This window comes from Oncorhynchus clarkii, unplaced genomic scaffold (assembly GCF_045791955.1).
Source record: "Oncorhynchus clarkii lewisi isolate Uvic-CL-2024 unplaced genomic scaffold, UVic_Ocla_1.0 unplaced_contig_200_pilon_pilon, whole genome shotgun sequence".
Taxonomy (NCBI): Eukaryota; Metazoa; Chordata; class Actinopteri; order Salmoniformes; family Salmonidae; genus Oncorhynchus; species Oncorhynchus clarkii.
The window spans coordinates 55,458-80,319 of record NW_027260822.1 but is presented as its reverse complement, the minus strand read 5'-3'; the positions used below and the strand labels follow the sequence as shown (position 1 = coordinate 80,319).

At 46.1% G+C, this 24,862-nt stretch overlaps 1 protein-coding gene across 1 annotated transcript in view; it reads left to right on the top strand.

Annotated features, from left to right (window-relative positions):
• LOC139401811 (formin-2-like) overlaps positions 1–24,862 on the top strand; it is a 129,728-nt gene that overhangs the window by 71,316 nt on the left and 33,550 nt on the right. Inside the window, exons 11-15 of the mRNA XM_071145782.1 lie at positions 3,491–3,582; positions 4,175–4,304; positions 5,209–5,355; positions 5,864–5,923; positions 10,876–10,996. Coding sequence (XP_071001883.1) covers positions 3,491–3,582; positions 4,175–4,304; positions 5,209–5,355; positions 5,864–5,923; positions 10,876–10,996 — 550 coding nt within the window. The remainder of the gene's footprint in view (positions 1–3,490; positions 3,583–4,174; positions 4,305–5,208; positions 5,356–5,863; positions 5,924–10,875; positions 10,997–24,862) is intronic.

Here is a 24,862-nt window from a genome sequence, read left to right as displayed (position 1 = left end):
CAGGTAGGTCAGTTGAGAACAAGTTCTCATTTACAACTGCGACCTGGCCAAGATAAAGCAAAGCAGTGCGACAAAAACAACAGTTACACATGGAATAAACATACAGCCAATAATACAATAGAAAAAGTCTATATACAGTGTTGTGCAAATGGAGTAAGGAGGGAAGGCAATAAATAAGCCGTAGTGGCAAAGTAAATACAATGTAGCAATTAAACACTGGAACGGTAGATGTGCAGAAGATGAATGTGCAGGTAGAGATACTGGGGTGCGAAGGAGCAAGATAAATAAATAAAGACTGTATGGGTATGAGGTAGGTAGATAGATGGGCTATTTACAGATGGGCTATGTACAGGTGCAGTGATCTGTAAGCTGCTCTGATGGCTGGTGCTTAAAGCTAGTGAGGGAGACATGAGTCTCCAGCTTCAGTGATTTTTGCAGTTCGTTCCAGTCATTGGCTTCAGAGGACTGTGCAAACTGGAAGGAATGGCGGCCAAATGAGGAATTGGCTTTGGGGGTAACCAGTGAAATATACCTGCTGGAGCGTGTGCTACAGGTGGGTGCTGCTATGGTGTCCAGTGAGCTGAGATAAGGCGGGGCTTTACTTAGCAAAGACTTGTAGATAACCTGGAGCCAGTGGGTTTGAGTATGAAGTGAGGGCCAGCCAACGAGAGAGTACAGGTCGCAGTGGTGGGTAGTATATGGGGCTTTGGTGACAAAACGGATGGCACTGTGATAGACTGCATCCAATTTGTTGAGTAGGGTATTGGATGCTATTTTGTATATGTCATCTTCGAAGTCGAGGATCGGTAGGATAGTCAGTTTAACGAGGGTCTGTTTGGCAGCATGACTGAAGGAGGCTTTGTTGCGAAATAGGAAGCCAATTCTAGATTTAATTTTGGATTGGAGATGTTTGATGTGAGTCTGGAAGGAGAGTTTACATTCTAACCAGGTATTTGTAGTTGTCCACGTATTCTAAGTCAGAACCGTCCAGAGTAGTGATGCTGGACGGGCAGGCAGGTGCGGGCAGCGATCTGTTGAAGAGCAGGAATTTAGTTTTACTAGCGTTTAAGAGCAGTTGGAGGCCACGGAAGGAGAGTTGTATATGGCATTGAAGCTTGCCTGGAGGGCTGTTAACAGTGTCCAAAGAAGGGCCAGATGTATACAGAATGGGGTCGTCTGTGTAGAGGTGGATCAGAGACTCACCAGCAGCAAGAGCGACATCATTGATGTATACAGAGAAAAGAGTCGGCCTGAGAATTGAACCCTGTGGTACCCCCATAGAGACTGCCAGAGGTCCAGACAACAGACCCTCCGATTTGACACACTGAACTCTATCAGAGAAGTAGTTGGTAAACCAGGTGAGGCAGTCATTTGAGAAACCAAGGCTGTTGAGTCTGCCAATAAGAATATGGTTTGATTGACAGAGTCAAAAGCCTTGGCCAGGAAGATGAATACAGCTGCACGGTATTGTCTCTTATCGAAGGGGCTTGTTTACCAAGGTGTTAGCTCTGTGAAGGGGCTTGTTTACCAAGATGTTAGCTCTGTGAAGGGGCTTGTTTACCAAGGTGTTAACTCTGTGAAGGAGCTTGTTTACCAAGGTGTTAACTCTGTGAAGGGGCTTGTTTACCAAGGTGTTAACTCTGTGAAGGGGCTTGTTTACCAAGGTGTTAACTCTGTGAAGGGGCTTGTTTACCAAGGTGTTAACTCTGTGAAGAGGCTTGTTTACCAAGGTGTTAACTCTGTGAAGGGGCTTGTTTACCAAGGTGTTAGCTCTGTGAAGGGGCTTGTTTACCAAGGTGTTAGCTCTGTGAAGAGGCTTGTTTACCAAGGTGTTAACTCTGTGAAGGGGCTTGTTTACCAAGGTGTTAACTCTGTGAAGGGGCTTGTTTACCAAGGTGTTAACTCTGTGAAGGGGCTTGTTTACCAAGGTGTTAGCTCTGTGAAGGGGCTTGTTTACCAAGGTGTTAGCTCTGTGAAGGGTTCAGAACAGCTGCCATGTTTATATCTTCATATCCAGGAACTTTTGGAGAGACTCACTCACCAGCTTTGTGTCGTTATTCAATGAACTTTACCTTTATAAATGTAATCTGGCACGATGGACAATGATAACCAACCATGAGTTGATTTGTCGATGGATGTTGCACAGGCTTATGTGTTGATGCTTGTATGCAGGTTGACATTTATTGGCATGAATCTTGCCCTGGAGGCAGAACTGAGTGATGGGGCAGCTGCAAAGTCAAAATTGGCTACAGTACATTGTAAAAAAAAAAAAACATTCAAAATATTTATGTTTGGCTTAGGCATTAGGGTTAGCAGTGTGTTTAAGTTTTAAAATCTGATTTTATGACTTTGTGGCTGTGCCAGCTTGTGACCACTCTGCAGAGCTGCCTCCAAGGCAAGACTCATGACAATAAATGGCATCCTGCTGCTTGAATAGGCTCCGTTCTGATGCAAATACAGAACGGAAGTTGATCTTTAGATTACGTTCCCATCGCAAATATTACCGATCATTTTAAACACACACTGTGCAATTTCTGATGGTTAATTTGGTTAACTTGACTGTCATTCAGAGGGACATTGCAGTCCCAGGAGCCCTGGTAAAATTGTCCCTGTTGACATCGTTTCACGTCCCACAATGTTGAGTAATTTAGAGGTTAATCACATCGTCAGTTCTGTCACAGTAGAACAGTATGTGGGTGGCAGGTACAGCAGTTAAGAGCAGTGGGCCAGTAACCGAAAGGTCGCTGGATTGAATCCCGGAGCCGACCAGGTGAACAATCTGCCGATCCTTGAGCAAGGCGCTTAACCCTAATTGCTCTTGTAAGTGACTCTGAATCCGTGTCTATTAAATGACTCACTGACTGTAAGTGACTCTGAATCAGTGTCTGTTAAATGACTCACTGACTGTAAGTGACTCTGAATCAGTGTCTGTTAAATGACTCACTCACTGTAAGTGACTCTGAATCAGTGTGTGCTAAATGACTCACTGACTGTAAGTGACTCTGAATCAGTGTCTGTTAAATGACTCACTGACTGTAAGTGACTCTGAATCCGTGTCTGTTAAATGACTCACTGACTGTGTGACTCTGAATCAGACCGTCTGTTAAATGACTCACTGACTGTAAGTGACTCTGAATCAGAGTCTGCTAAATGACTCACTGACTGTAAGTGACTCTGAATCAGAGTCTGTTAAATGACTCCAATGTCAGTGGAGGAAATGTTTTACTGTGTGGCTTTTGTCTTTCCTTGGTTTGGTTTCTTAAACAAGGGTCTGATTCCATGTGCCAGAATAACATACCACTATTAAAATACTGTAGTGCAGTAGTAGTGGTGAAATACTACTACTACTACTACTACTACTGTAGAAGTACTACTGCCTGCAGTTCAGCACACTATTAAACTACTACTGTACTACTACTGCCTGTAGTACTTCTGCAGTTGTCATGTAGTACAGTACTTTGATCATGTTGTCCTGATGTTGTCTTTTCAGAGAGCACAACAGGATGAGATGGAGAAAATCGATAAGCACATCAAGTCATCTAAAGACAAGGACAACGCCAAACCACTGGACAAACCTGAACAGTAGGTGTTCTGGAGAATCGGTTCAATTATTCAAACAACCAATCATGTTCAAAAAGTAGAGAGACTTAAAACCCGTCCTCCAATCTCTTGTCTCCTCTATTCCAGGTTCCTGTAACATTATGAAGTGGAAGCCTCAAACCCATCCTTCGATCTCTTGTCTCTATTCCAGTTACATCATGAAGTGGTAGCCTCAAACCCGTCCTCCGATCTCTTGTCTTCTCTATTCCAGGTTCCTGTTACATTATGAAGTGGTAGCCTCAAACCCATCCTCTGGTCTCTTGTCTCTATTCCAGGTTCCTGTTCCAGTTGCATAATGAAGTGGTAGCCTCAAACCCATCCTCCGATCTCTTGTCTCTATTCCAGGTTCCTGTTCCAGTTACATCATGAAGTGGTAGCCTCAAAGCCATCCTCTGTTCCTGTTACATCATGAAGTGGTAGCCTCAAACCCATCCTCCAATCTCTTGTCGTCTCTATTCCAGGTTCCTGTTCCAGTTACATCATGAAGTGGTAGCCTCAAAGCCATCCTCTGTTCCTGTTACATCATGAAGTGGTAGCCTCAAACCCATCATCCGATCTCTTGTCTCTATTCCAGGTTCCTGTTCCAGTTACATCAGATCCCCAACTTCTCAGGCCGGGTGTTCTGTATCCTGTTTCAGTCCACCTTCTCTGAATGGATCTCCTCTATCCTGCGCAAACTGGACATCCTGCAGAGAGTGTGCACGGTGAGTCTGTGTGACTGCAGAGAGTGTGCACGGTGAGTCTGTGTGACTGCAGAGAGTGTGCACGGTGAGTCTGTGTGACTGCAGAGAGTGTGCACGGTGAGTCTGTGTGACTGCAGAGAGTGTGCACGGTGAGTCTGTGTGTGTGACTTATTATTTGACCATGCTGGTCATTTATGAACATTTGAACATCTTGGCCATGTTCTGTTATAATCTCCACCCGGCACAGCCAGAAGAGGACTGGCCACCCCACATAGCCTGGTTCCTCTCTAGGTTTCTTCCTAGGTTTTGGCCTTTCTAGGGAGTTTTTCCTAGCCACCGTGCTTCTACACCTGCATTGCTTGCTGTTTGGGGTTTTAGGCTGGGTCTCTGTACAGCACTTTGAGATATCAGCTGATGTAAGAAGGGCTATATAAATACATTTGATTGATTGTGTGTGACATGTTTGGTATGTGTGTGACGTGTTTGGTATGTGTGTGCGTATAGACCTGTTTCGTGTGCCTCACCTAGTAGAAATCAGAGGAGGTCTGCTAAGGTTTTGTCCTCTGGACAGTTCTACCAGACACTCATATTACTGAGGAAATACCGTCTCAATCCTTCCACTGTGGAAGTTGTTTTAAACAGGAACATCAGAGTAGGTTGATATTAACAGCCCTGCTGGTTGAAGTGTGTTCAGAAAACAGTTTTCATATTGAAACCAGGTGACTGAATTCTTGATACTATTAATCTGCTCAGCCTCATATACACTGACTTTCCCCCCGCTCTGTCTCGATCTCTCCTGTCTGTCGTCCCCCCCCCCCCCCTTCTCTCTGTCTCAATCTGTCTCTCTGTCTCCCTGACTCTGTCTCTCAATCTCTCATGTCTGTCCCTCTGTCTCCCTGTGTGTGTGCCTGCCCATCTCCTCCAGACCTTGCAGAGTTGCCAGTGTGTGATGCAGGTGCTGGGTCTGGTCCTGGCCTTTGGTAACTTCATGAATGGTGGCAACCGAACCAGAGGACAGGCTGACGGCTTTAACCTGGATATCCTGCCCAAGCTGAAGGATGTGAAGAGCAGTGTGAGTGGCACTACTAGGGCACTAGGCTCTGCACCCTATTCTCTATGGTTGGAAGAGGCACTACTAGGGCACTAGGACCTACCACCCTATTCCCTATGGTTGGAAGAGGCACTACTAGGGCACTAGGACCTGCACACTATTCCCTATGGTTGGAAGAGGCACTAGGACCTGCACTACTAGGGCACTAGGACCTGCACCCTAATGGCTCCCTGTTCCCTATGTAGAGTCCATCTGGTCAACAGTAGACCGATGTATAGGCAACAGGGAGCCATTTGGGACCAAGCTTAGTTACACCTCTAGTTACACTGTCAGACATGACTGTCTATTTTGTCAGGGTTTATATTGTGCTGGAAGACTGTAGTTACTGTTCCTACCATGTCTTTTGATGACGTGGATTAAAATATATATTCATTCTGTAAAAGCAGAACACTTTGTGAGAAAGTGTCGTAAAATAAACATGAATTCCCTGAACTGAAGCTAATTTCTTGTGTCTTCCTCCTTTTGGCAGGATAACACACGGAGCCTGTTGTCCTACATAGTGGCTTACTATCTGAGGCACTTTGACCAGGTACGTTGGGTCCTGTTTATCCGAGTCCTGTTCTAATCACTCGTCTTGGCACAGAGCAGACCGGGACTTTTACATTGTATTTATTTTCCCTCAGTGGTAACTAATGCGTAGTAAGGCGTTTAGCTGGACCAAGCCCAGTATGGCGTTTAGCTGGACCAAGCCCAGTATGGCGTTTAGCTGGACCAAGCCCAGTAGGGCGTTTAGCTGGACCAAGCCCAGTAGGGCGTCTAGCTGGACCAAGCCCAGTAGGGCGTTTAGCTGGACCAAGCCCAGTAGGGCGTTTAGCTGGACCAAGCCCAGTAAGGTGTTTAGCCGGACCAAGCCCAGTAGGGCGTTTAGCTGGACCAAGCCCAGTAGGGCGTTTAGCCGGACCAAGCCCAGTAGGGCGTTTAGCCGGACCAAGCCCAGTAGGGCGTTTAGCCGGACCAAGCCCAGTAGGGCGTTTAGCCGGACCAAGCCCAGTAGGGCGTTTAGCCGGACCAAGCCCAGTAGGGCGTTTAGCCGGACCAAGCCCAGTAGGGCGTTTAGCCGGACCAAGCCCAGTAGGGCGTTTAGCCGGACCAAGCCCAGTAGGGCGTTTAGCCGGACCAAGCCCAGTAGGGCGTTTAGCCGGACCAAGCCCAGTAGGGCGTCTAGCCGGACCAAGCCCAGTAGGGCATCTAGCCGGACCAAGCCCAGTAGGGCGTCTAGCCGGACCAAGCCCAGTAGGGCGTTTAGGTATTGGATTTTGATTTAGTCAACAAACAAAAAAGTTAAAATTAAAAATATATTTCCACATATCTGCCCTTGATGACAATGTTTCATATGACAGCTTTGCTTACTCTTGGCATTCTCTCAACCAGCTTCATGTGGTCGTCACCTGGAATGCATTTCAATTAACAGGTGTGCTGTTTAAAGTTAATTTGTGGTATTTCTTTCTTTAATGCTTTTGAGCCAATCACTTGCGTTGTGACAAGGTAGGGGTGGTATACAGAAGATAGCCCTATTTGGTAAAAGACCAAGTCCATATTATGCCAAGAACAGATCAAATAAGCAAAGAGAAGCAAAGGTCCATCATTACTTTAGGTCATGAAGGTCAGTCAATCTGGAAAATTAAGAACTTTGAAACGTTGTTCAAGTGCAGTCGCAAAAACCATCAAGCGCTATGATGAATCTGGCTCTCATGAGGACCGCCACAGGAATGGAAGACCCAGAGTTACCTCTGCTGCAGAGGATAAGTTCATTAGAGTTAATTGCACCTAAGATTGCGACCCAAATAAATGCACAGAGTTCAAGTAAGACACATCTCAACATCAACTGTTCAGAGGAGACCGTGTGAATCAGACCTTCATGGTCGAATTGCTGCAAAGAAACCACAACTAAAGGACACCAATAATGCGAACAGACTTCCTTGAGCCAAGAAACACGAGCAATAGACATTAGACCGGTGGAAATCTGTTATTTTGGTCTGATGAGTCCAAATTTGAGATTTTTGGTTCCAACCACCGTCTGAGTGAGACTCAGAGTAGGTAAACGGATGATCTCTGCATGTGCGGTTCCCACCGTGAAGCATGGAGGAGGTGGTGTGGGGAGCTTTGCTGGTGACACTGTGATTTATTTAGATTTCAAGGCATACTTAACCAGCATGGCTACCACAGCATTCTGCAGCAATACATCATCCCATCTGGTTTGCGCTTAGTGGGACTATCATTTGTTCTTCAACAGGACAATGATGCAACACACCTCCAGGCTGTGTAAGGGCTATTTGAGCAAGAACGAGAGTGATGGACTACTGCATCCGATGACTTGGCCTCCACAATCACCTGACCTGAACCCAATTGAGATGAGTTGGGCCGCAGAGTGAAGAAAAATCAGCCAACAAGTGCTCCGCACATGTGGGAACTCTTTCAAGACTGTTGGAAAAGCATTCCTCATGAAGCTGGTTGAGAGAACGCCAAGAGTGTGCTAAGCTGTCATCAAGGCAAAGGGTGGCTACTTTGAATAATCTAAAATATATTTTGATTTAACACTTTTTTGATTACTACATGATTCCATATGTGTTTCATAGTTTTGATGTCTTCAGTATTATTTTACTGTTGAAAATAGATCATGTAGAGTGGGTCAGGGTAGAAATTTACTAACTCTACTACCCTAACCCACTCTACTACCCTAACCCACTCTACATGATCTAACTCTACTACCCTAACCCACTCTACTACCCTAACCCACTCTACTACCCTAACCCACTCTACGTGATCTAACTCTACTACCCTAACCCACTCTACTACCCTAACCCACTCTACTACCCTAACCCACTCTACTACCCTAACCCACTCTACTACCCTAACCCACTCTACTACCCTAACCCACTCTACTACCCTAACCCACTCTACTACCCTAACCCACTCTACTACCCTAACCCACTCTACTACCCTAACCCACTCTACGTGATCTAACTCTACTACCCTAACCCACTCTACGTGATCTAACACTACTACCCTAACCCACTCTACGTGAACTAACTCTACTACCCTATCCCACTCTACGTGAACTAACTACTACCCTAACCCACTCTACTACCCCAACCCACTCTACGTGATCTAACTCTACTACCCTAACCCACTCTACTACCCTAACCCACTCTACGTGAACTAACTCTACTACCCTAACCCACTCTACGTGAACTAACTCTACTACCCTAACCCACTCTACTACCCTAACCCACTCTACTACCCTAACCCACTCTACGTGAACTAACTCTACTACCCTAACCCACTCTACGTGAACTAACTCTACTACCCTAACCCACTCTACTACCCTAACCCACTCTACGTGATCTAACTCTACTACCCTAACCCACTCTACTACCCTAACCCACTCTACGTGATCTAACTCTACTACCCTAACCCACTCTACTACCCTAACCCACTCTACTACCCTAACCCACTCTACTACCCTAACCCACTCTACTACCCTAACCCACTCTACTACCCTAACCCACTCTACTACCCTAACCCACTCTACTACCCTAACCCACTCTACTACCCTAACCCACTCTACTACCCTAACCCACTCTAAGTGATTTAACTCTACTACCCTAACCCATTCTACTACCCTAACCCATTCTACTACCCTAACCCACTCTACTACCCTAACCCACTCTACTACCCTAACCCACTCTACTACCCCAACCCACTCTACGTGATCTAACTCTACTACCCTAACCCACTCTACTACCCTAACCCACTCTACGTGAACTAACTCTACTACCCTAACCCACTCTACGTGAACTAACTCTACTACCCTAACCCACTCTACTACCCTAACCCACTCTACTACCCTAACCCACTCTACGTGAACTAACTCTACTACCTAACCCACTCTACGTGAACTAACTCTACTACCCTAACCCACTCTACTACCCTAACCCACTCTACGTGATCTAACTCTACTACCCTAACCCACTCTACTACCCTAACCCACTCTACGTGATCTAACTCTACTACCCTAACCCACTCTACTACCCTAACCCACTCTACTACCCTAACCCACTCTACTACCCTAACCCACTCTACTACCCTAACCCACTCTACTACCCTAACCCACTCTACTACCCTAACCCACTCTACTACCCTAACCCACTCTACTACCCTAACCCACTCTACTACCCTAACCCACTCTACTACCCTAACCCACTCTACTACCCTAACCCACTCTAAGTGATTTAACTCTACTACCCTAACCCATTCTACTACCCTAACCCATTCTACTACCCTAACCCACTCTACTACCCTAACTCACTCTACTACCCTAACCCACTCTACTACCCTAACCCACTCTACTACCCTAACCCACTCTACGTGATCTAACTCTACTACCCTAACCAACTCTACTACCCTAACCCACTCTACGTGATCTAACTCTACTACCCTAACCAACTCTACTACCCTAACCCACTCTACGTGATCTAACTCTACTACCCTAACCCACTCTACGTGATCTAACTCTACTACCCTAACCCACTCTACGTGATCTAACTCTACTACCCTAACCCACTCTACGTGATCTAACTCTACTACCCTAACCCACTCTACGTGATCTAACTCTACTACCCTAACCCACTCTACATGATCTAACTCTACTACCCTAACCCACTCTACTACCCTAACCCACTCTACTACCCTAACCCACTCTACGTGATCTAACTCTACTACCCTAACCCACTCTACTACCCTAACCCACTCTACTACCCTAACCCACTCTACTACCCTAACCCACTCTACGTGATTTAACTCTACTACCCTAACCCATTCTACTACCCTAACCCATTCTACTACCCTAACCCACTCTACTACCCTAACCCACTCTACTACCCTAACCCACTCTACTACCCTAACCCACTCTACTACCCTAACCCACTCTACTACCCTAACCCACTCTACGTGATCTAACTCTACTACCCTAACCAACTCTACTACCCTAACCCACTCTACGTGATCTAACTCTACTACCCTAACCCACTCTACGTGATCTAACTCTACTACCCTAACCCACTCTACGTGATCTAACTCTTCGTGATCTAACTCTACTACCCTAACCCACTCTAAGTGATCTAACTCTACTACCCTAACCCACTCTACGTGATCTAACTATACTACCCTAACCCACTCTACGTGATCTAACTCTACTACCCTAACCCACTCTACATGATCTAACTCTACTACCCTAACCCACTCTACTACCCTAACCCACTCTACTACCCTAACCCACTCTACTACCCTAACCCACTCTACTACCCTAACCCACTCTACTACCCTAACTACCCTAACCCACTCTACGTGATCTAACTCTACTACCCTAACCCACTCTACTACCCTAACCCACTCTACGTGATCTAACTCTACTAACCCCTCTGCTTTATCTAATGCTCTGTGCTCTAAGGACTAAGGTCATGTCATGTCATGTATTGTCAGGACGCCGGCAGGGAGACGTGCCTCTACCCTCTCCCTGAGCCCCAGGATCTGTTCCAGGCTTCACAGATGAAGTTTGAGGACTTTCAGAAGGACCTGACCAGGCTGAAGAAGGACCTTCGAGGTAACTGTACTGAACCAAAATATAAACACATCCATATCAAAGATTTGACTGAGTTCACAGTTCATATGAGGAAATCAGTCACTTGAAATAAATAAATTAGGCCCTAATCTATGGATTTCACATGACTGGGAATACAGATATGTGTATGTTGGTCACAGATACACCACATGACTGGGAATACAGTATGTTGGTCACAGATACACCACATGACTGGGAATACAGTATGTTGGGTCACATATATACTACATGACTGTGAATACATTCTGTTGGTCACAGATATACTACATGACTGGGAATACAGTATGTTGGTCACAGATACACTACATGACTGTGAATACATTCTGTTGGTCACAGATATACTACATGACTGGGAATACAGTCTGTTGGGTCACATATATACTACATGACTGGGAATACAGTCTGTTGGTCACAGATACACTACATGACTGAGAATACAGATATACAGTCTGTTGGTCACAGATACACTACATGACTGAGAATACAGATATACAGTCTGTTGGTCACAGATATACTACATGACTGGGAATACAGTCTGTTGGGTCACATATATACTACATGACTGGGAATACAGTCTGTTGGGTCACATATATACTACATGACTGGGAATACAGATATACAGTCTGTTGGTCACAGATATACTACATGACTGAGAATACAGATGTTGGTCACAGATATACTACATGACTGGGAATACAGTCTGTTTGGTCACATATATACTACATGACTGAGAATACAGTCTGTTGGTCACAGATATACTACATGACTGATAATACAGTCTGTTGGTCACAGATACACTACATGACTGGGAATACAGATATACAGTCTGTTGGTCACAGATATACTACATGACTGAGAATACAGTCTGTTGGGTCACAGATATACTACATGACTGATAATACAGTCTGTTTGGTCACATATATACTACATGACTGAGAATACAGTCTGTTGGGTCACAGATATACTACATGACTGAGAATACAGTCTGTTGGTCACAGATACACTACATGACTGGGAATACAGATATACAGTCTGTTGGTCACAGATACACTACATGACTGAGAATACAGTCTGTTGGGTCACAGATACACTACATGACTGGGAATACAGTCTGTTGGGTCACAGATACACCACATGACTGGGAATACAGTCTGTTGGTCACAGATACACTACATGGCTGATAATACAGTCTGTTGGTCACAGATATACTACATGACTGGGAATACAGTCTGTTGGGTCACAGATATACTACATGACTGGGAATACAGTCTGTTGGTCACAGATATACTACATGACTGGGAATACAGTCTGTTGGTCACAGATACACTACATGGCTGATAATACAGTCTGTTGGTCACAGATATACTACATGACTGGGAATACAGTTTGTTGGGTCACATATATACTACATGACTGAGAATACAGTCTGTTGGTCACAGATACACTACATGACTGGGAATACAGTATGTTGGTCACAGATACACTACATGACTGGGAATACAGTCTGTTGGGTCACAGATATACTACATGACTGAGAATACAGTCTGTTGGTCACAGATATACTACATGACTGGGAATACAGTCTGTTGGTCACAGATACACTACATGACTGGGAATACAGTCTGTTGGTCACAGATATACTACATGACTGGGAATACAGTATGTTGGTCACAGATACACTACATGACTGGGAATACAGTCTGTTGGGTCACAGATATACTACATGACTGAGAATACAGTCTGTTGGTCACAGATATACTACATGACTGGGAATACAGTCTGTTGGTCACAGATACACTACATGACTGGGAATACAGTCTGTTGGTCACAGATACACTACATGACTGGGAATACAGTCTGTTGGTCACATATATACTACATGACTGGGAATACAGTCTGTTGGTCACAGATACACTACATGACTGGGAATACAGTCTGTTGGTCACAGATACACCACATGACTGGGAATACAGTCTGTTGGTCACAGATACACCACATGACTGGGAATACAGTCTGTTGGTCACAGATACACTACATGACTGGGAATACAGTCTGTTGGTCACAGATACACTACATGACTGGGAATACAGTCTGTTGGTCACAGATACTTTTGGTCATGAAGTGTATGTGAACACCTGCTCGTCGAACATCTCACTCCAAAATCATCTGCATTAATTTATATGGAGTTGGTCCCCCCCCCCTTTGCTGCTATAACAGCCTCCACTCTTCTGGGAAGGCTTTCCACTAGATGTTGAAACATTGCTGGTAGGGGACTTGCTTCTACTCAGCCTCAAGCATTTGTGAAGTCAGGCACTGATGTTGAGCGATTAGGCCTGGCTCGCAGTCGGCGTTCCAATTCATCCCAAAGGTGTTGGATGTCATTGTATGCTGTAGCGTTAACATTTCCCTTCACTGGAACTAACAGCCCCGGACCATTATTCCATTATTCCTCCTCCACCAAACTTTACAGTTGATACCATGCATTGGGGAAGGTAACGTTCCCCTGGCATCCGCCAAACTTTACAGTTGATACCATGCATTGGGGAAGGTAACTTTCTCCTGGCATCCCACCAAACTTTACCGTTGGTACCATGCATTGGGGAAGGTAACGTTCTCCTGGCATCCGCCAAACTTTACAGTTGATACCATGCATTGGGGAAGGTAACGTTCTCCTGGCATCCACCAAACTTTACAGTTTGTACCATGCATTGGGGAAGGTAACGTTCTCCTAGGATCCACCAAACTTTACAGTTGGTACCATGCATTGGGGAAGGTAACGTTCTCCTGGCATCCGCCAAACCCAGATTTGTCCGTCGGACTGCCAGATGGTGAAGCGTGATTCATCACTCCAGAGAACGCGTTTCCTCTGCTCCAGAATCCAATGGCGGTGAGCTTTACACCCCTCCAGCCGATGCTTGTCTTTGTAAATGGTGATCTTAGGCTTGTGTGTGGCTGCTGCCTCTCCAAGCCTCCCCCACCTCTACTAGGCCCTCCCTCCCCTACCTCCCTGGTGTTCCAGAACACTGCTTCTAATGCCAGCCAGGCCAGGGGGAGAGAGTTGCACCAGGCTTGTTTGTGTAGTGTACAGCTCTCTGAAAAGCCCACTCCTAGGCCCTCTGCTTGTTTGTGTAGTGTACAGCTCTCTGAAAAGCCCACTCCTATACCACGCCTGTATGTTTCTCCGTAGGCCCTCTGCTTGTTTGTGTAGTGTTCAGCTCTCTGAAAAGCCCACTCCTAGGCCCTCTGCTTGTTTGTGTAGTGTTCAGCTCTCTGAAAAGCCCACTCCTAGGCCCTCTGCTTGTTTGTGTAGTGTTCAGCTCTCTGAAAAGCCCACTCCTATACCACGCCTGTATGTTTCTCCGTAGGCCCTCTGCGTGTTTGACCGTTACCTTGTCCTCATGATTGCTCATCATACAGGGGTGGCTTAAATTATTATGCTAATTATCCAGGGAGCTTCAGACATAAGGACTCCACTTCCATGTGTAAATATTGATGTAAATGTAGTGTACAGCGCTGGCAGAGAACAGGGCTTTGAACACAGTGTGTAAACTACAAGTTATTTCCTGAAGGTCAAGCATTTAGAAGGCTGGAAGTTGTTAACACATTGGAAATGGTAAACAGATCTTTCTTTCTCTTCACTCTGTCATCCGCTCTCTCTCGCTCTCGCTCTTTCTCTCTCTGTAACTCGCTCCCTTTCTTTCTCTCTCTCTCTCTCGCTCTTTCTCTCTCTCTCTCTCGCTCCTTTTCTCTCTCTCTCGCTCTCTCGCTCCCTTTCTCTCTGTAACTCGCTCCCTTTCTTTCTCTCTCTCTCTCTCTCGCTCCCTTTCTCTCCCTGTAACTCGCTCCCTTTCTTTCTCTCTCTCTTTCTCTCTCGCTCTTTCTCTCTCTCTCTCTCGCTCCCTTTCTCTCTCTGTAACTCGCTTCCTTTCTTTCTCTCTCTCTCTCTCTCTCTCTCTCGCTCTCTCGCTCCCTTTCTCTCTCTGTAACTCGCTCCCTTTCTTTCTCTCTCTCTCTCTCTCTCTCGCTCCCTTTCTCGCTTTCTCTCAAAACTATTTTTTAAAGAAAAGACTTCTCACCCTGTTCCCGCTATAATTTTTTTAATTCCTGGACTGTTCTCGTCCCCACGTCTGTCTTATCAACCAACCAGATGAAACCTGACCCGTCTTCACTGAGGTCACTGCTGTCACAGCCCCTCGCAGGCCAGGGAGAGGTCAGGGCAGCAGGCTATTTCAGGACAGAACCAGATCAGGGTCATTTGGCGTAATTGGCTTGGGCCAATTTCTCTCTGATTCTTAGTTGTTTTTTTATGTGGTTCCAAGCAGCTCATTAAATGATGAGATGAGGAAGCAGGAGAGAGTTGTGTAAACACATCCTAGTTTCTACCCTGAACCCTGACAGCTTGGCCTGCATCCCAAATGCCACTCTATTCCCTAACCTAGTACACTATATATAGGGAATAGGGCTGTAGTATAGAGTAGTGTACTATATAGGGAATAGGGCTGTAGTATAGAGTAGTGCACTATATAGGGAATAGGGATGTAGTATAGAGTAGTGCACTATATAGGGCTGTAGTATAAAGTAGTGCACTATATAGGGCTGTAGTATAGAGTGGTGCACTATATAGGGCTGTAGTATAAAGTAGTGCACTATATAGGGCTGTAGTATAGAGTAGTGCACTATATAGGGCTGTAGTATAAAGTAGTGCACTATATAGGGAATAGGGCTGTAGTATAAAGTAGTGCACTATATAGGGAATAGGGCTGTAGTATAAAGTAGTGTACTATATAGGGAATAGGGCTGTAGTATAAAGTAGTGCACTATATAGGGAATAGGGCTGTAGTATAAAGTAGTGCACTATATAGGGAATAGGGCTGTAGTATAGAGTAGTGCACTATATAGGGAATAGGGCTGTAGTATAAAGTAGTGTACTATATAGGGAATAGGGCTGTAGTATAAAGTAGTGCACTATATAGGGAATAGGGCTGTAGTATAAAGTAGTGTACTATATAGGGAATAGGGCTGTAGTATAGAGTAGTGCACTATATAGGGAATAGGGCTGTAGTATAAAGTAGTGCACTATATAGGGAATAGGGCTGTAGTATAGAGTAGTGTACTATATAGGGAATAGGGCTGTAGTATAAAGTAGTGTACTATATATGGAATAGGGCTGTAGTATAAAGTAGTGTACTATATAGGGAATATGGCTGTACTATAAAGTAGTGCACTATATAGGGAATAGGGCTGTAGTATAAAGTAGTGCACTATATAGGGAATAGGGCTGTAGTATAGAGTAGTGCACTATATAGGGAATAGGGCTGTAGTATAAAGTAGTGTACTATATAGGGAATAGGGCTGTACTATAAAGTAGTGCACTATATAGGGAATAGGGCTGTAGTATAGAGTAGTGTACTATATAGGGAATAGGGCTGTAGTATAGAGTAGTGTACTATATAGGGAATAGGGCTGTAGTATAAAGTAGTGCACTATATAGGGAATAGGGCTGTAGTATAGAGTAGTGCACTATATAGGGAATAGGGCTGTAGTATAGAGTAGTGCACTATATAGGGAATAGGGCTGTAGTATAGAGTAGTGCACTATATAGGGAATAGGGCTGTAGTATAGAGTAGTGCACTATATAGGGAATAGGGCTGTAGTATAAAGTAGTGCACTATATAGGGAATAGGGCTGTAGTATAGAGTAGTGCACTATATAGGGAATAGGGCTGTAGTTTAAAGTAGTGCACTATATAGGGAATAGGGCTGTAGTATAAAGTAGTGCACTATATAGGGAATAGGGCTGTAGTATAGAGTAGTGCACTATATAGGGAATAGGGCTGTAGTATAGAGTAGTGCACTATATAGGGAATAGGGCTGTAGTATAGAGTAGTGCACTATATAGGGAATAGGGCTGTAGTATAGAGTAGTGCACTATATAGGGAATAGGGCTGTAGTATAAAGTAGTGCACTATATAGGGAATAGGGCTGTAGTATAGAGTAGTGCACTATATAGGGAATAGGGCTGTAGTTTAAAGTAGTGCACTATATAGGGAATAGGGCTGTAGTATAGAGTAGTGCACTATGGAGAAGGGCCACGTGTTTTTATCTTTTAAATAGATATGCTATTATCACTGACCTCGATTTAGACATCATCTCTGACTCAGCTGTTCCACTGTTCATACCGGACCATAATCCTTTGCTCCATGGGCTACCAAAACGCTGCAGGTGTAGACGTGGGATGATGAGGTGGGGTGAAATTGGAGGCGAAGAGAGAACCGAATAGCGCTCCCCTCCGTTCGATTGGCCAATGTCCAGTCACTCAGGAATGAGATGGATGAGCGTCGTCCGAGAATCTTCTATCAGAGAGACTTGAACAATATAATGTCTTCGTGAAACATGGCTGGATGAGGAAGTTATGCTGCTAGTGTAACCGATGTGAAATGGCTAGCTAGTTAGCGGTGGTGCGCGCTAATAGCTTTTCAATCGGTGACGTCACTCTCTGAGACCTTGAAGTAGTGGTTCCCCTTGCTCTGCAAGGGCCGCGGCTTTTTGTGGAGCGATGGGTAACGATGCTTTGAGGGTGGCTGATGTCTGTGTGCAGTAGGGTCCCTGGTTCGAGCCCAGGTAGGGGCGAGGAGAGGGACGGAAGCTGTACTGTTACACCATAATATCGTACTCGGTGGATTCGCCATGAGTGGCAGGATCGGACGACGGCTTCAGGAAAAACTGTTTTTCCATAAATAACTGGTGTGTTGCTTCAAGTTTGAAGGAAATCTTGTGCTCTTGATCACCTGGTTTTTAATAATGCTGGGTGACTTCAAACCGTCCCACCTGTATCCTACCAACACACCTCCTGTTAAAACCCCAGACCACCTGTATCCTACCAACACATCTCCTGTTAAAACTCCAGACCACCTGTATCCTACCAACACATCTCATGTTAAAACTCCAGACCACCTGTATCCTACCAACACATCTCCTGTTAAAACCCCAGACCACCTGTATCCTACCAACACATCTCCTGTTAAAACTCCAGACCACCTGTATCCTACCAACACATCTCCTGTTAAAAATCCAGACCACCTGTATCCTACCAACACATCTCCTGTTAAAACTCCAGACCACCTGTATCCTACCAACACACCTCCTGTTAAAACTCCAGACCACCTGTATCCTACCAACACATCTTCTGTTCCCCTTTGGGGCGTTAACTCCAGACCCCCTGTATCCTACCAACACACCTCCTGTTCCCCTTTGGGGCGTTAACTCCAGACCCCCTGTATCCTACCAACACACCTCCTGTTCCCCTATGGGGCGTTAACTCCAGACCCCCTGTATCCTACCAACACATCTCCTGTTAAAACCCCAGACCACCTGTATCCTACCAACACATCTCCTGTTAAAACTCCAGACCACCTCTATCCTACCAACACACCTCCTGTTAAAACTCCAGACCACCTGTATCCTACCAACACACCTCCTGTTAAAACTCCAGACCACCTGTGTCCTACCAACACATCTCCTGTTAAAACTCCAGACCACCTGTATCCTACCAACACATCTCCTGTTAAAACTCCAGACCACCTGTATCCTACCAACACATCTCCTGTTCCCCTATGGGGCGGTAACTCCAGAACACCTGTATCCTACCAACACATCTCCTGTTAAAACCCCAGACCACCTGTATCCTACCAACACATCTCCTGTTAAAACTCCAGACCACCTGTGTCCTACCAACACATCTCCTGTTAAAACTCCAGACCACCTGTATCCTACCAACACATCTCCTGTTAAAACTCCAGACCACCTGTATCCTACCAACACATCTCCTGTGCCCCTATGGGGCGGTAACTCCAGACCACCTGTATCCTACCAACACATCTCCTGTGCCCCTATGGGGCGGTAACTCCAGACCACCTGTATCCTACCAACACATCTCCTGTTAAAACTCCAGACCACCTGTATCCTACCAACACATCTCCTGTTAAAACTCCAGACCACCTGTATCCTAACAACACATCTCCTGTTAAAACTTCAGACCACCTATATTCTACCAACAGAAACGCATTCAAGGCACTCCCTCGTCCTCCTTTCGGGCAAATCTTACCGTGACTCCATTCTCCTGCTTCCTGTTTACAAACAAAAGCTTCAACAGGATGTACCAGTGACGCACTCCAATACAGAAGTGGTCGGACAAAGCCGACCCGCTTACAATGAACGTGACACATACAAGAAGTCTACGACCTCCGAGTCTTCAAACCTGTAGAAAGGCAATATAGGAGGAAAAAGGCTTCCTATTACACCGACTATGAAGCTTGTCGTATATGTGACTGGGTCTGTCAGATGCTAACGGATTACAAAGGGAAACCATGAACTTCCCATGGACACAAAACTCCCAAACGAGCTACATGTCTACATGTGATCTCGCTCTCCGTGGCCGATGTGAGCAAAACGTTTAAACAGGTTAACAATCAATCAATCAAATGTATTGAAATCCCTTCTTACATCAGCTGATGTCAAAAAGTGCTGTACAGAAACCCAGCCTAAAACCTCAAACAGGAAGCAATGCAGGTGTAGAAGCACGGTGGCTATGAAAAACTCCCTAGGAAGGCCAGAACCTAGGAAGAAACCTAGAGAGGAACCAGACTAGGAAAACCTCCCTAGAAAGGCCAGAACCTAGGAAGAAACCTAGAGAGGAACCAGACTAGGAAAACCTCCCTAGAAAGGCCAGAACCTAGGAAGAAACCTAGATAGGAACCAGGCTAGGAAAACCTCCCTAGAAAGGCCAGAACCTAGGAAGAAACCTAGAGAGGAACCAGACTAGGAAAACCTCCCTAGAAAGGTCGCCGTGCCAGATGGAATATCAGGGCGGGTTCTCAAATTATCCGCCGACCTTCTGGCAGGTGTCGACAGACATTTTTACTCTCTCGTTGTCCCAAGTCTGTAATCCCAACGTGTCAACCTGACCGCCATTGTCCCTTTTCCCAAGAGCTCCAAGGTAACCTACCTACATGACTATCGCCCTGTAGCACTCATGTATAATAAGGAAGTGGTTTGAAAGGCTGGTCATGAAGCTCCATCATCCCAGACACACTAGACCCATTCCTATTCGTATACCGCCCTAACAGATCCACAGATAAAACAATCTCAATTGCACTTCACACTGCCCTCTCCCACCTGGACAAGAAGGGAAATAACTACGTGATAGTGCTGTTCATTGACTACAGCTCAGCGTTCAACACCATAGTCCCCTCCAAGCTCATCACTAAGCTAAGGTCCCTGGGACTAAACACCTCCCTCTGCGATTGACTTCCTGACAGGCCTCCCCCAGGTGGTGAGGCTAGGCAACACCTCCGTCACGCTGGCCCGCAACAAGGGGGCCCATCGGGTGTGTGCTTAGTTCCCTCATGCACTTCCTGTTCACCCACAACTGCGTGGCCATACATGACTCCAACACATGAAGTTTTACTGACAACACAACGCTGGTAGGCCTGATCACCGGTGGCGATGAGTCAGCCTATAGGGAGGGAGGTCAGAGACTTAGCAGTGTGTTGCCAGGACAACAACCTCTCCCTCAACGTCAGTAAGGCCAAGGAGCTCTTTGAGGACTACAGGAGAAAGAGGGGAGAGCACGTCCACATCGACGATGTTGTTTAGCGGGTCGAGAGCTTTAAGTTCCTTGTTGTCCACATCACCAAAGATTTACCATGGTCCACACACACCACACAGTTGTCAGCCTCAGTAAGCCCCCTCTGTTCTGTAGCTATATGGTCCTCTCTCTTTACAGTAAGCCCTCTCTGTTCTGTAGCTAGATGGTCCTCTCTCTTTCAGTAAGCCCCCTCTGTTCTGTAACTATATGGTCCTCTCTCTTTACAGTAAGCCCCCTCTGTTCTGTAGCTAGATGGTCCTCTCTCTTTCAGTAAGCCCCCTCTGTTCTGTAACTATATGGTCCTCTCTCTTTACAGTAAGCCCCCTCTGTTCTGTAGCTATATGGTCCTCTCTCTTTACAGTAAGCCCCCTCTGTTCTGTAGCTATATGGTCCTCTCTTTACAGTAAGCCCCCTCTGTTCTGTAGCTATATGGCCCTCTCTCTTTACAGTAAGCCCCCTCTGTTCTGTAGCTATATGGTCCTCTCTCTTTACAGTAAGCCCCCTCTGTTCTGTAGCTATATGGTCCTCTTTACAGTAAGCTCTCTCTGTTCTGTAGCTAGATGGTCCTCTCTCTTTACAGTAAGCCCTCTCTGTTCTGTAGCTAGATGGTCCTCTCTCTTTACAGCAAGTCAAGAGGCTCAGATAAATGCTAGTTAAGGGCCTGGCTCAGCTGGGCAGCCGGCGTCTCTAAATCTTTCTGCACTTTCCCCCTCTCTCTCCCGCGTGTCGCTGGTCGGCAACCTTGCGGTGCTGCTCGCAGTCAGACAGAACCATGTTCTGTTGGGGTTTAACTGTGGGGTTGTGCTACAGCGGAGGAGGATATTTACAGTACCAGAATAACCGGGTCTCTCCATCCGTCCCTCTTTGTTATATTGGTGGTCTTCAGAGGTGACGGGAGGCTGGGTCTGTATTACAGACAGATGGTGTCTAGCTTACTGATATGTGCTCAACCAGTGTGCTCCAGGAAGAACAACATGGCCCTCCCTGACACAGGCTAAAGGTCAGGTAGAGGGCGGTAATTGTCCAGCTGGGATTTAGATTGGACGCTGACACTCTGACTCTAATTCATTATGGCCACTGATTGGTGCGTGACTCTCAGAGCTTCACAGAAGTTCTAGAATAGATTCCAGAATTCCACAGCAGGCATCAGTCTTCGTTCAGGGGGAGGGGAGCAGGGGTTACCAGGGGCGACAGGGGTTACCAGGGGCGACAGGTGATGGGGTCAGAATGCAGTTGAATGATTTGCCTTCGCATCCACATGCAGTGCGTTGACAGAACTTCACAAAATCACATTGTATTTGTCACCTGTGCTGAAAACAACAGGTACATTGTGCACAGATACAAACATTACGATTCTTACAAATGGACAATAAACATACTTTTCTACCACCTATTCTATACCTTACAGTGAAATACCTTCCAGTGAAAAGCTTGCTTATGAGCCCTTAACCAACAATGCAGTTTTAAGAAAGAAAAAAATCTGTGCTATATACAGGGTGTTACGGTACAGAGTCAATGTGGAGGCTATATACAGGGGGTACCGGTACAGAGTCAATGTGGAGGCTATATACAGGGTGTTACGGTACAGAGTCAATGTGGAGGCTATATACAGGGTGTTACGGTACAGAGTCAATGTGGAGGCTATATACAGGGTGTACCGGTACAGAGTCAATGTGGAGGCTATATACAGGGTGTTACGGTACAGAGTCAATGTGGAGGCTATATACAGGGGGTACCGGTACAGAGTCAATGTGGAGGCTATATACAGGGGGTACCGGTACAGAGTCAATGTGGAGGCTATATACAGGGTGTTACGGTACAGAGTCAATGTGGAGGCTATATACAGGGGGTACCGGTACTGAGTCAATGTGGAGGCTATATACAGGGGGTACCGGTACAGAGTCAATGTGGAGGCTATATACAGGGTATTACGGTACATAGTCAATGTGGAGGCTATATACAGGGTGTTACGGTACAGAGTCAATGTGGAGGCTATATACAGGGGGTACCGGTACAGAGTCAATGTGGAGGCTATATACAGGGGGTACCGGTACAGAGTCAATGTGGAGGCTATATACAGGGTGTTACGGTACAGAGTCAATGTGGAGGCTATATACAGGGTGTACCGGTACAGAGTCAATGTGGAGGCTATATACAGGGTGTTACGGTACAGAGTCAATGTGGAGGCTATATACAGGGGGTACCGGTACAGAGTCAATGTGGAGGCTATATACAGGGGGTACCGGTACAGAGTCAATGTGGAGGCTATATACAGGGTGTTACGGTACAGAGTCAATGTGGAGGCTATATACAGGGGGTACCGGTACTGAGTCAATGTGGAGGCTATATACAGGGGGTACCGGTACAGAGTCAATGTGGAGGCTATATACAGGGTATTACGGTACATAGTCAATGTGGAGGCTATATACAGGGTGTTACGGTACAGAGTCAATGTGGAGGCTATATACAGGGGGTACCGGTACAGAGTCAATGTGGAGGCTATATACAGGGGGTACCGGTACAGAGTCAATGTGGAGGCTATATACAGGGTATTACGGTACAGAGTCAATGTGGAGGCTATATACAGGTGGTACTGGTACAGAGTCAATGTGGAGGCTATATACAGGGGGTACCGGTACAGAGTCAATGTGGAGGCTATATACAGGGTGTTACGGTACAGAGTCAATGTGGAGGCTATATACAGGGGGTACCGGTACAGAGTCAATGTGGAGGCTATATACAGGGGGTACCGGTACAGAGTCAATGTGGAGGCTATATACAGGGGGTACCGGTACAGAGTCAATGTGGAGGCTATATACAGGGGGTACCGGTACAGAGTCAATGTGGAGGCTATATACAGGGGGTACCGGTACAGAGTCAATGTGGAGGCTATATACAGGGGGTACCGGTACAGAGTCAATGTGGAGGCTATATACAGGGTATTACGGTACAGAGTCAATGTGGAGGCTATATACAGGTGGTACTGGAACAGAGTCAATGTGGAGGCTATATACAGGGGGTACCGGTACAGAGTCAATGTGGAGGCTATATACAGGGTGTTACGGTACAGAGTCAATGTGGAGGCTATATACAGGGGGTACCGGTACAGAGTCAATGTGGAGGCTATATACAGGGGGTACCGGTACAGAGTCAATGTGGAGGCTATATACAGGGGGTACCGGTACAGAGTCAATGTGGAGGCTATATACAGGGGGTACCGGTACAGAGTCAATGTGGAGGCTATATACAGGGGTACCGGTACAGAGTCAATGTGGAGGCTATATACAGGGGGTACCGGTACAGAGTCAATGTGGAGGCTATATACAGGGGGTACCGGTACAGAGTCAATGTGGAGGCTATATAAAGGGGGTACCGGTACAGAGTCAATGTGGAGGCTATATACAGGGGGTACCGGTACAGAGTCAATGTGGAGGCTATATACAGGAGGTACCGGTACAGAGTCAATGTGGAGGCTATATACAGGGGGTACCGGTACAGAGTCAATGTGGAGGCTATATACAGGGGGTACCGGTACAGAGTCAATGTGGAGGCTATATACAGGGTGTTACGGTACAGAGTCAATGTGGAGGCTATATACAGGGGGTACCGGTACAGAGTCAATGTGGAGGCTATATACAGGGGGGTACCGGTACAGAGTCAATGTGGAGGCTATATACAGGGGGTACCGGTACAGAGACAATGTGGAGGCTATATACAGGGGGTACCGGTACAGAGTCAATGTGGAGATTATATACAGGGGGTAACGGTACAGAGTCAATGTGGAGGCTATATACAGGGGGTACCGGTACAGAGTCAATGTGGAGGCTATATACAGGGTGTTACGGTACAGAGTCAATGTGGAGGCTATATACAGGGGGTACCGGTACAGAGTCAATGTGGAGGCTATATACAGGGGGTACCGGTACAGAGTCAATGTGGAGGCTATATACAGGGGGTACCGGTACAGAGTCAATGTGGAGGCTATATACAGGGGGTACCGGTACAGAGTCAATGTGGAGGCTATATACAGGGGGTACCGGTACAGAGTCAATGTGGAGGCTATATACAGGGGGTACCGGTACAGAGTCAATGAGGAGGCTATATACAGGGGGTACCGGTACAGAGTCAATGTGGAGGCTATATACAGGGGGTACCGGTACAGAGTCAATGTGGAGGCTATATACAGGGGGTACCGGTACAGAG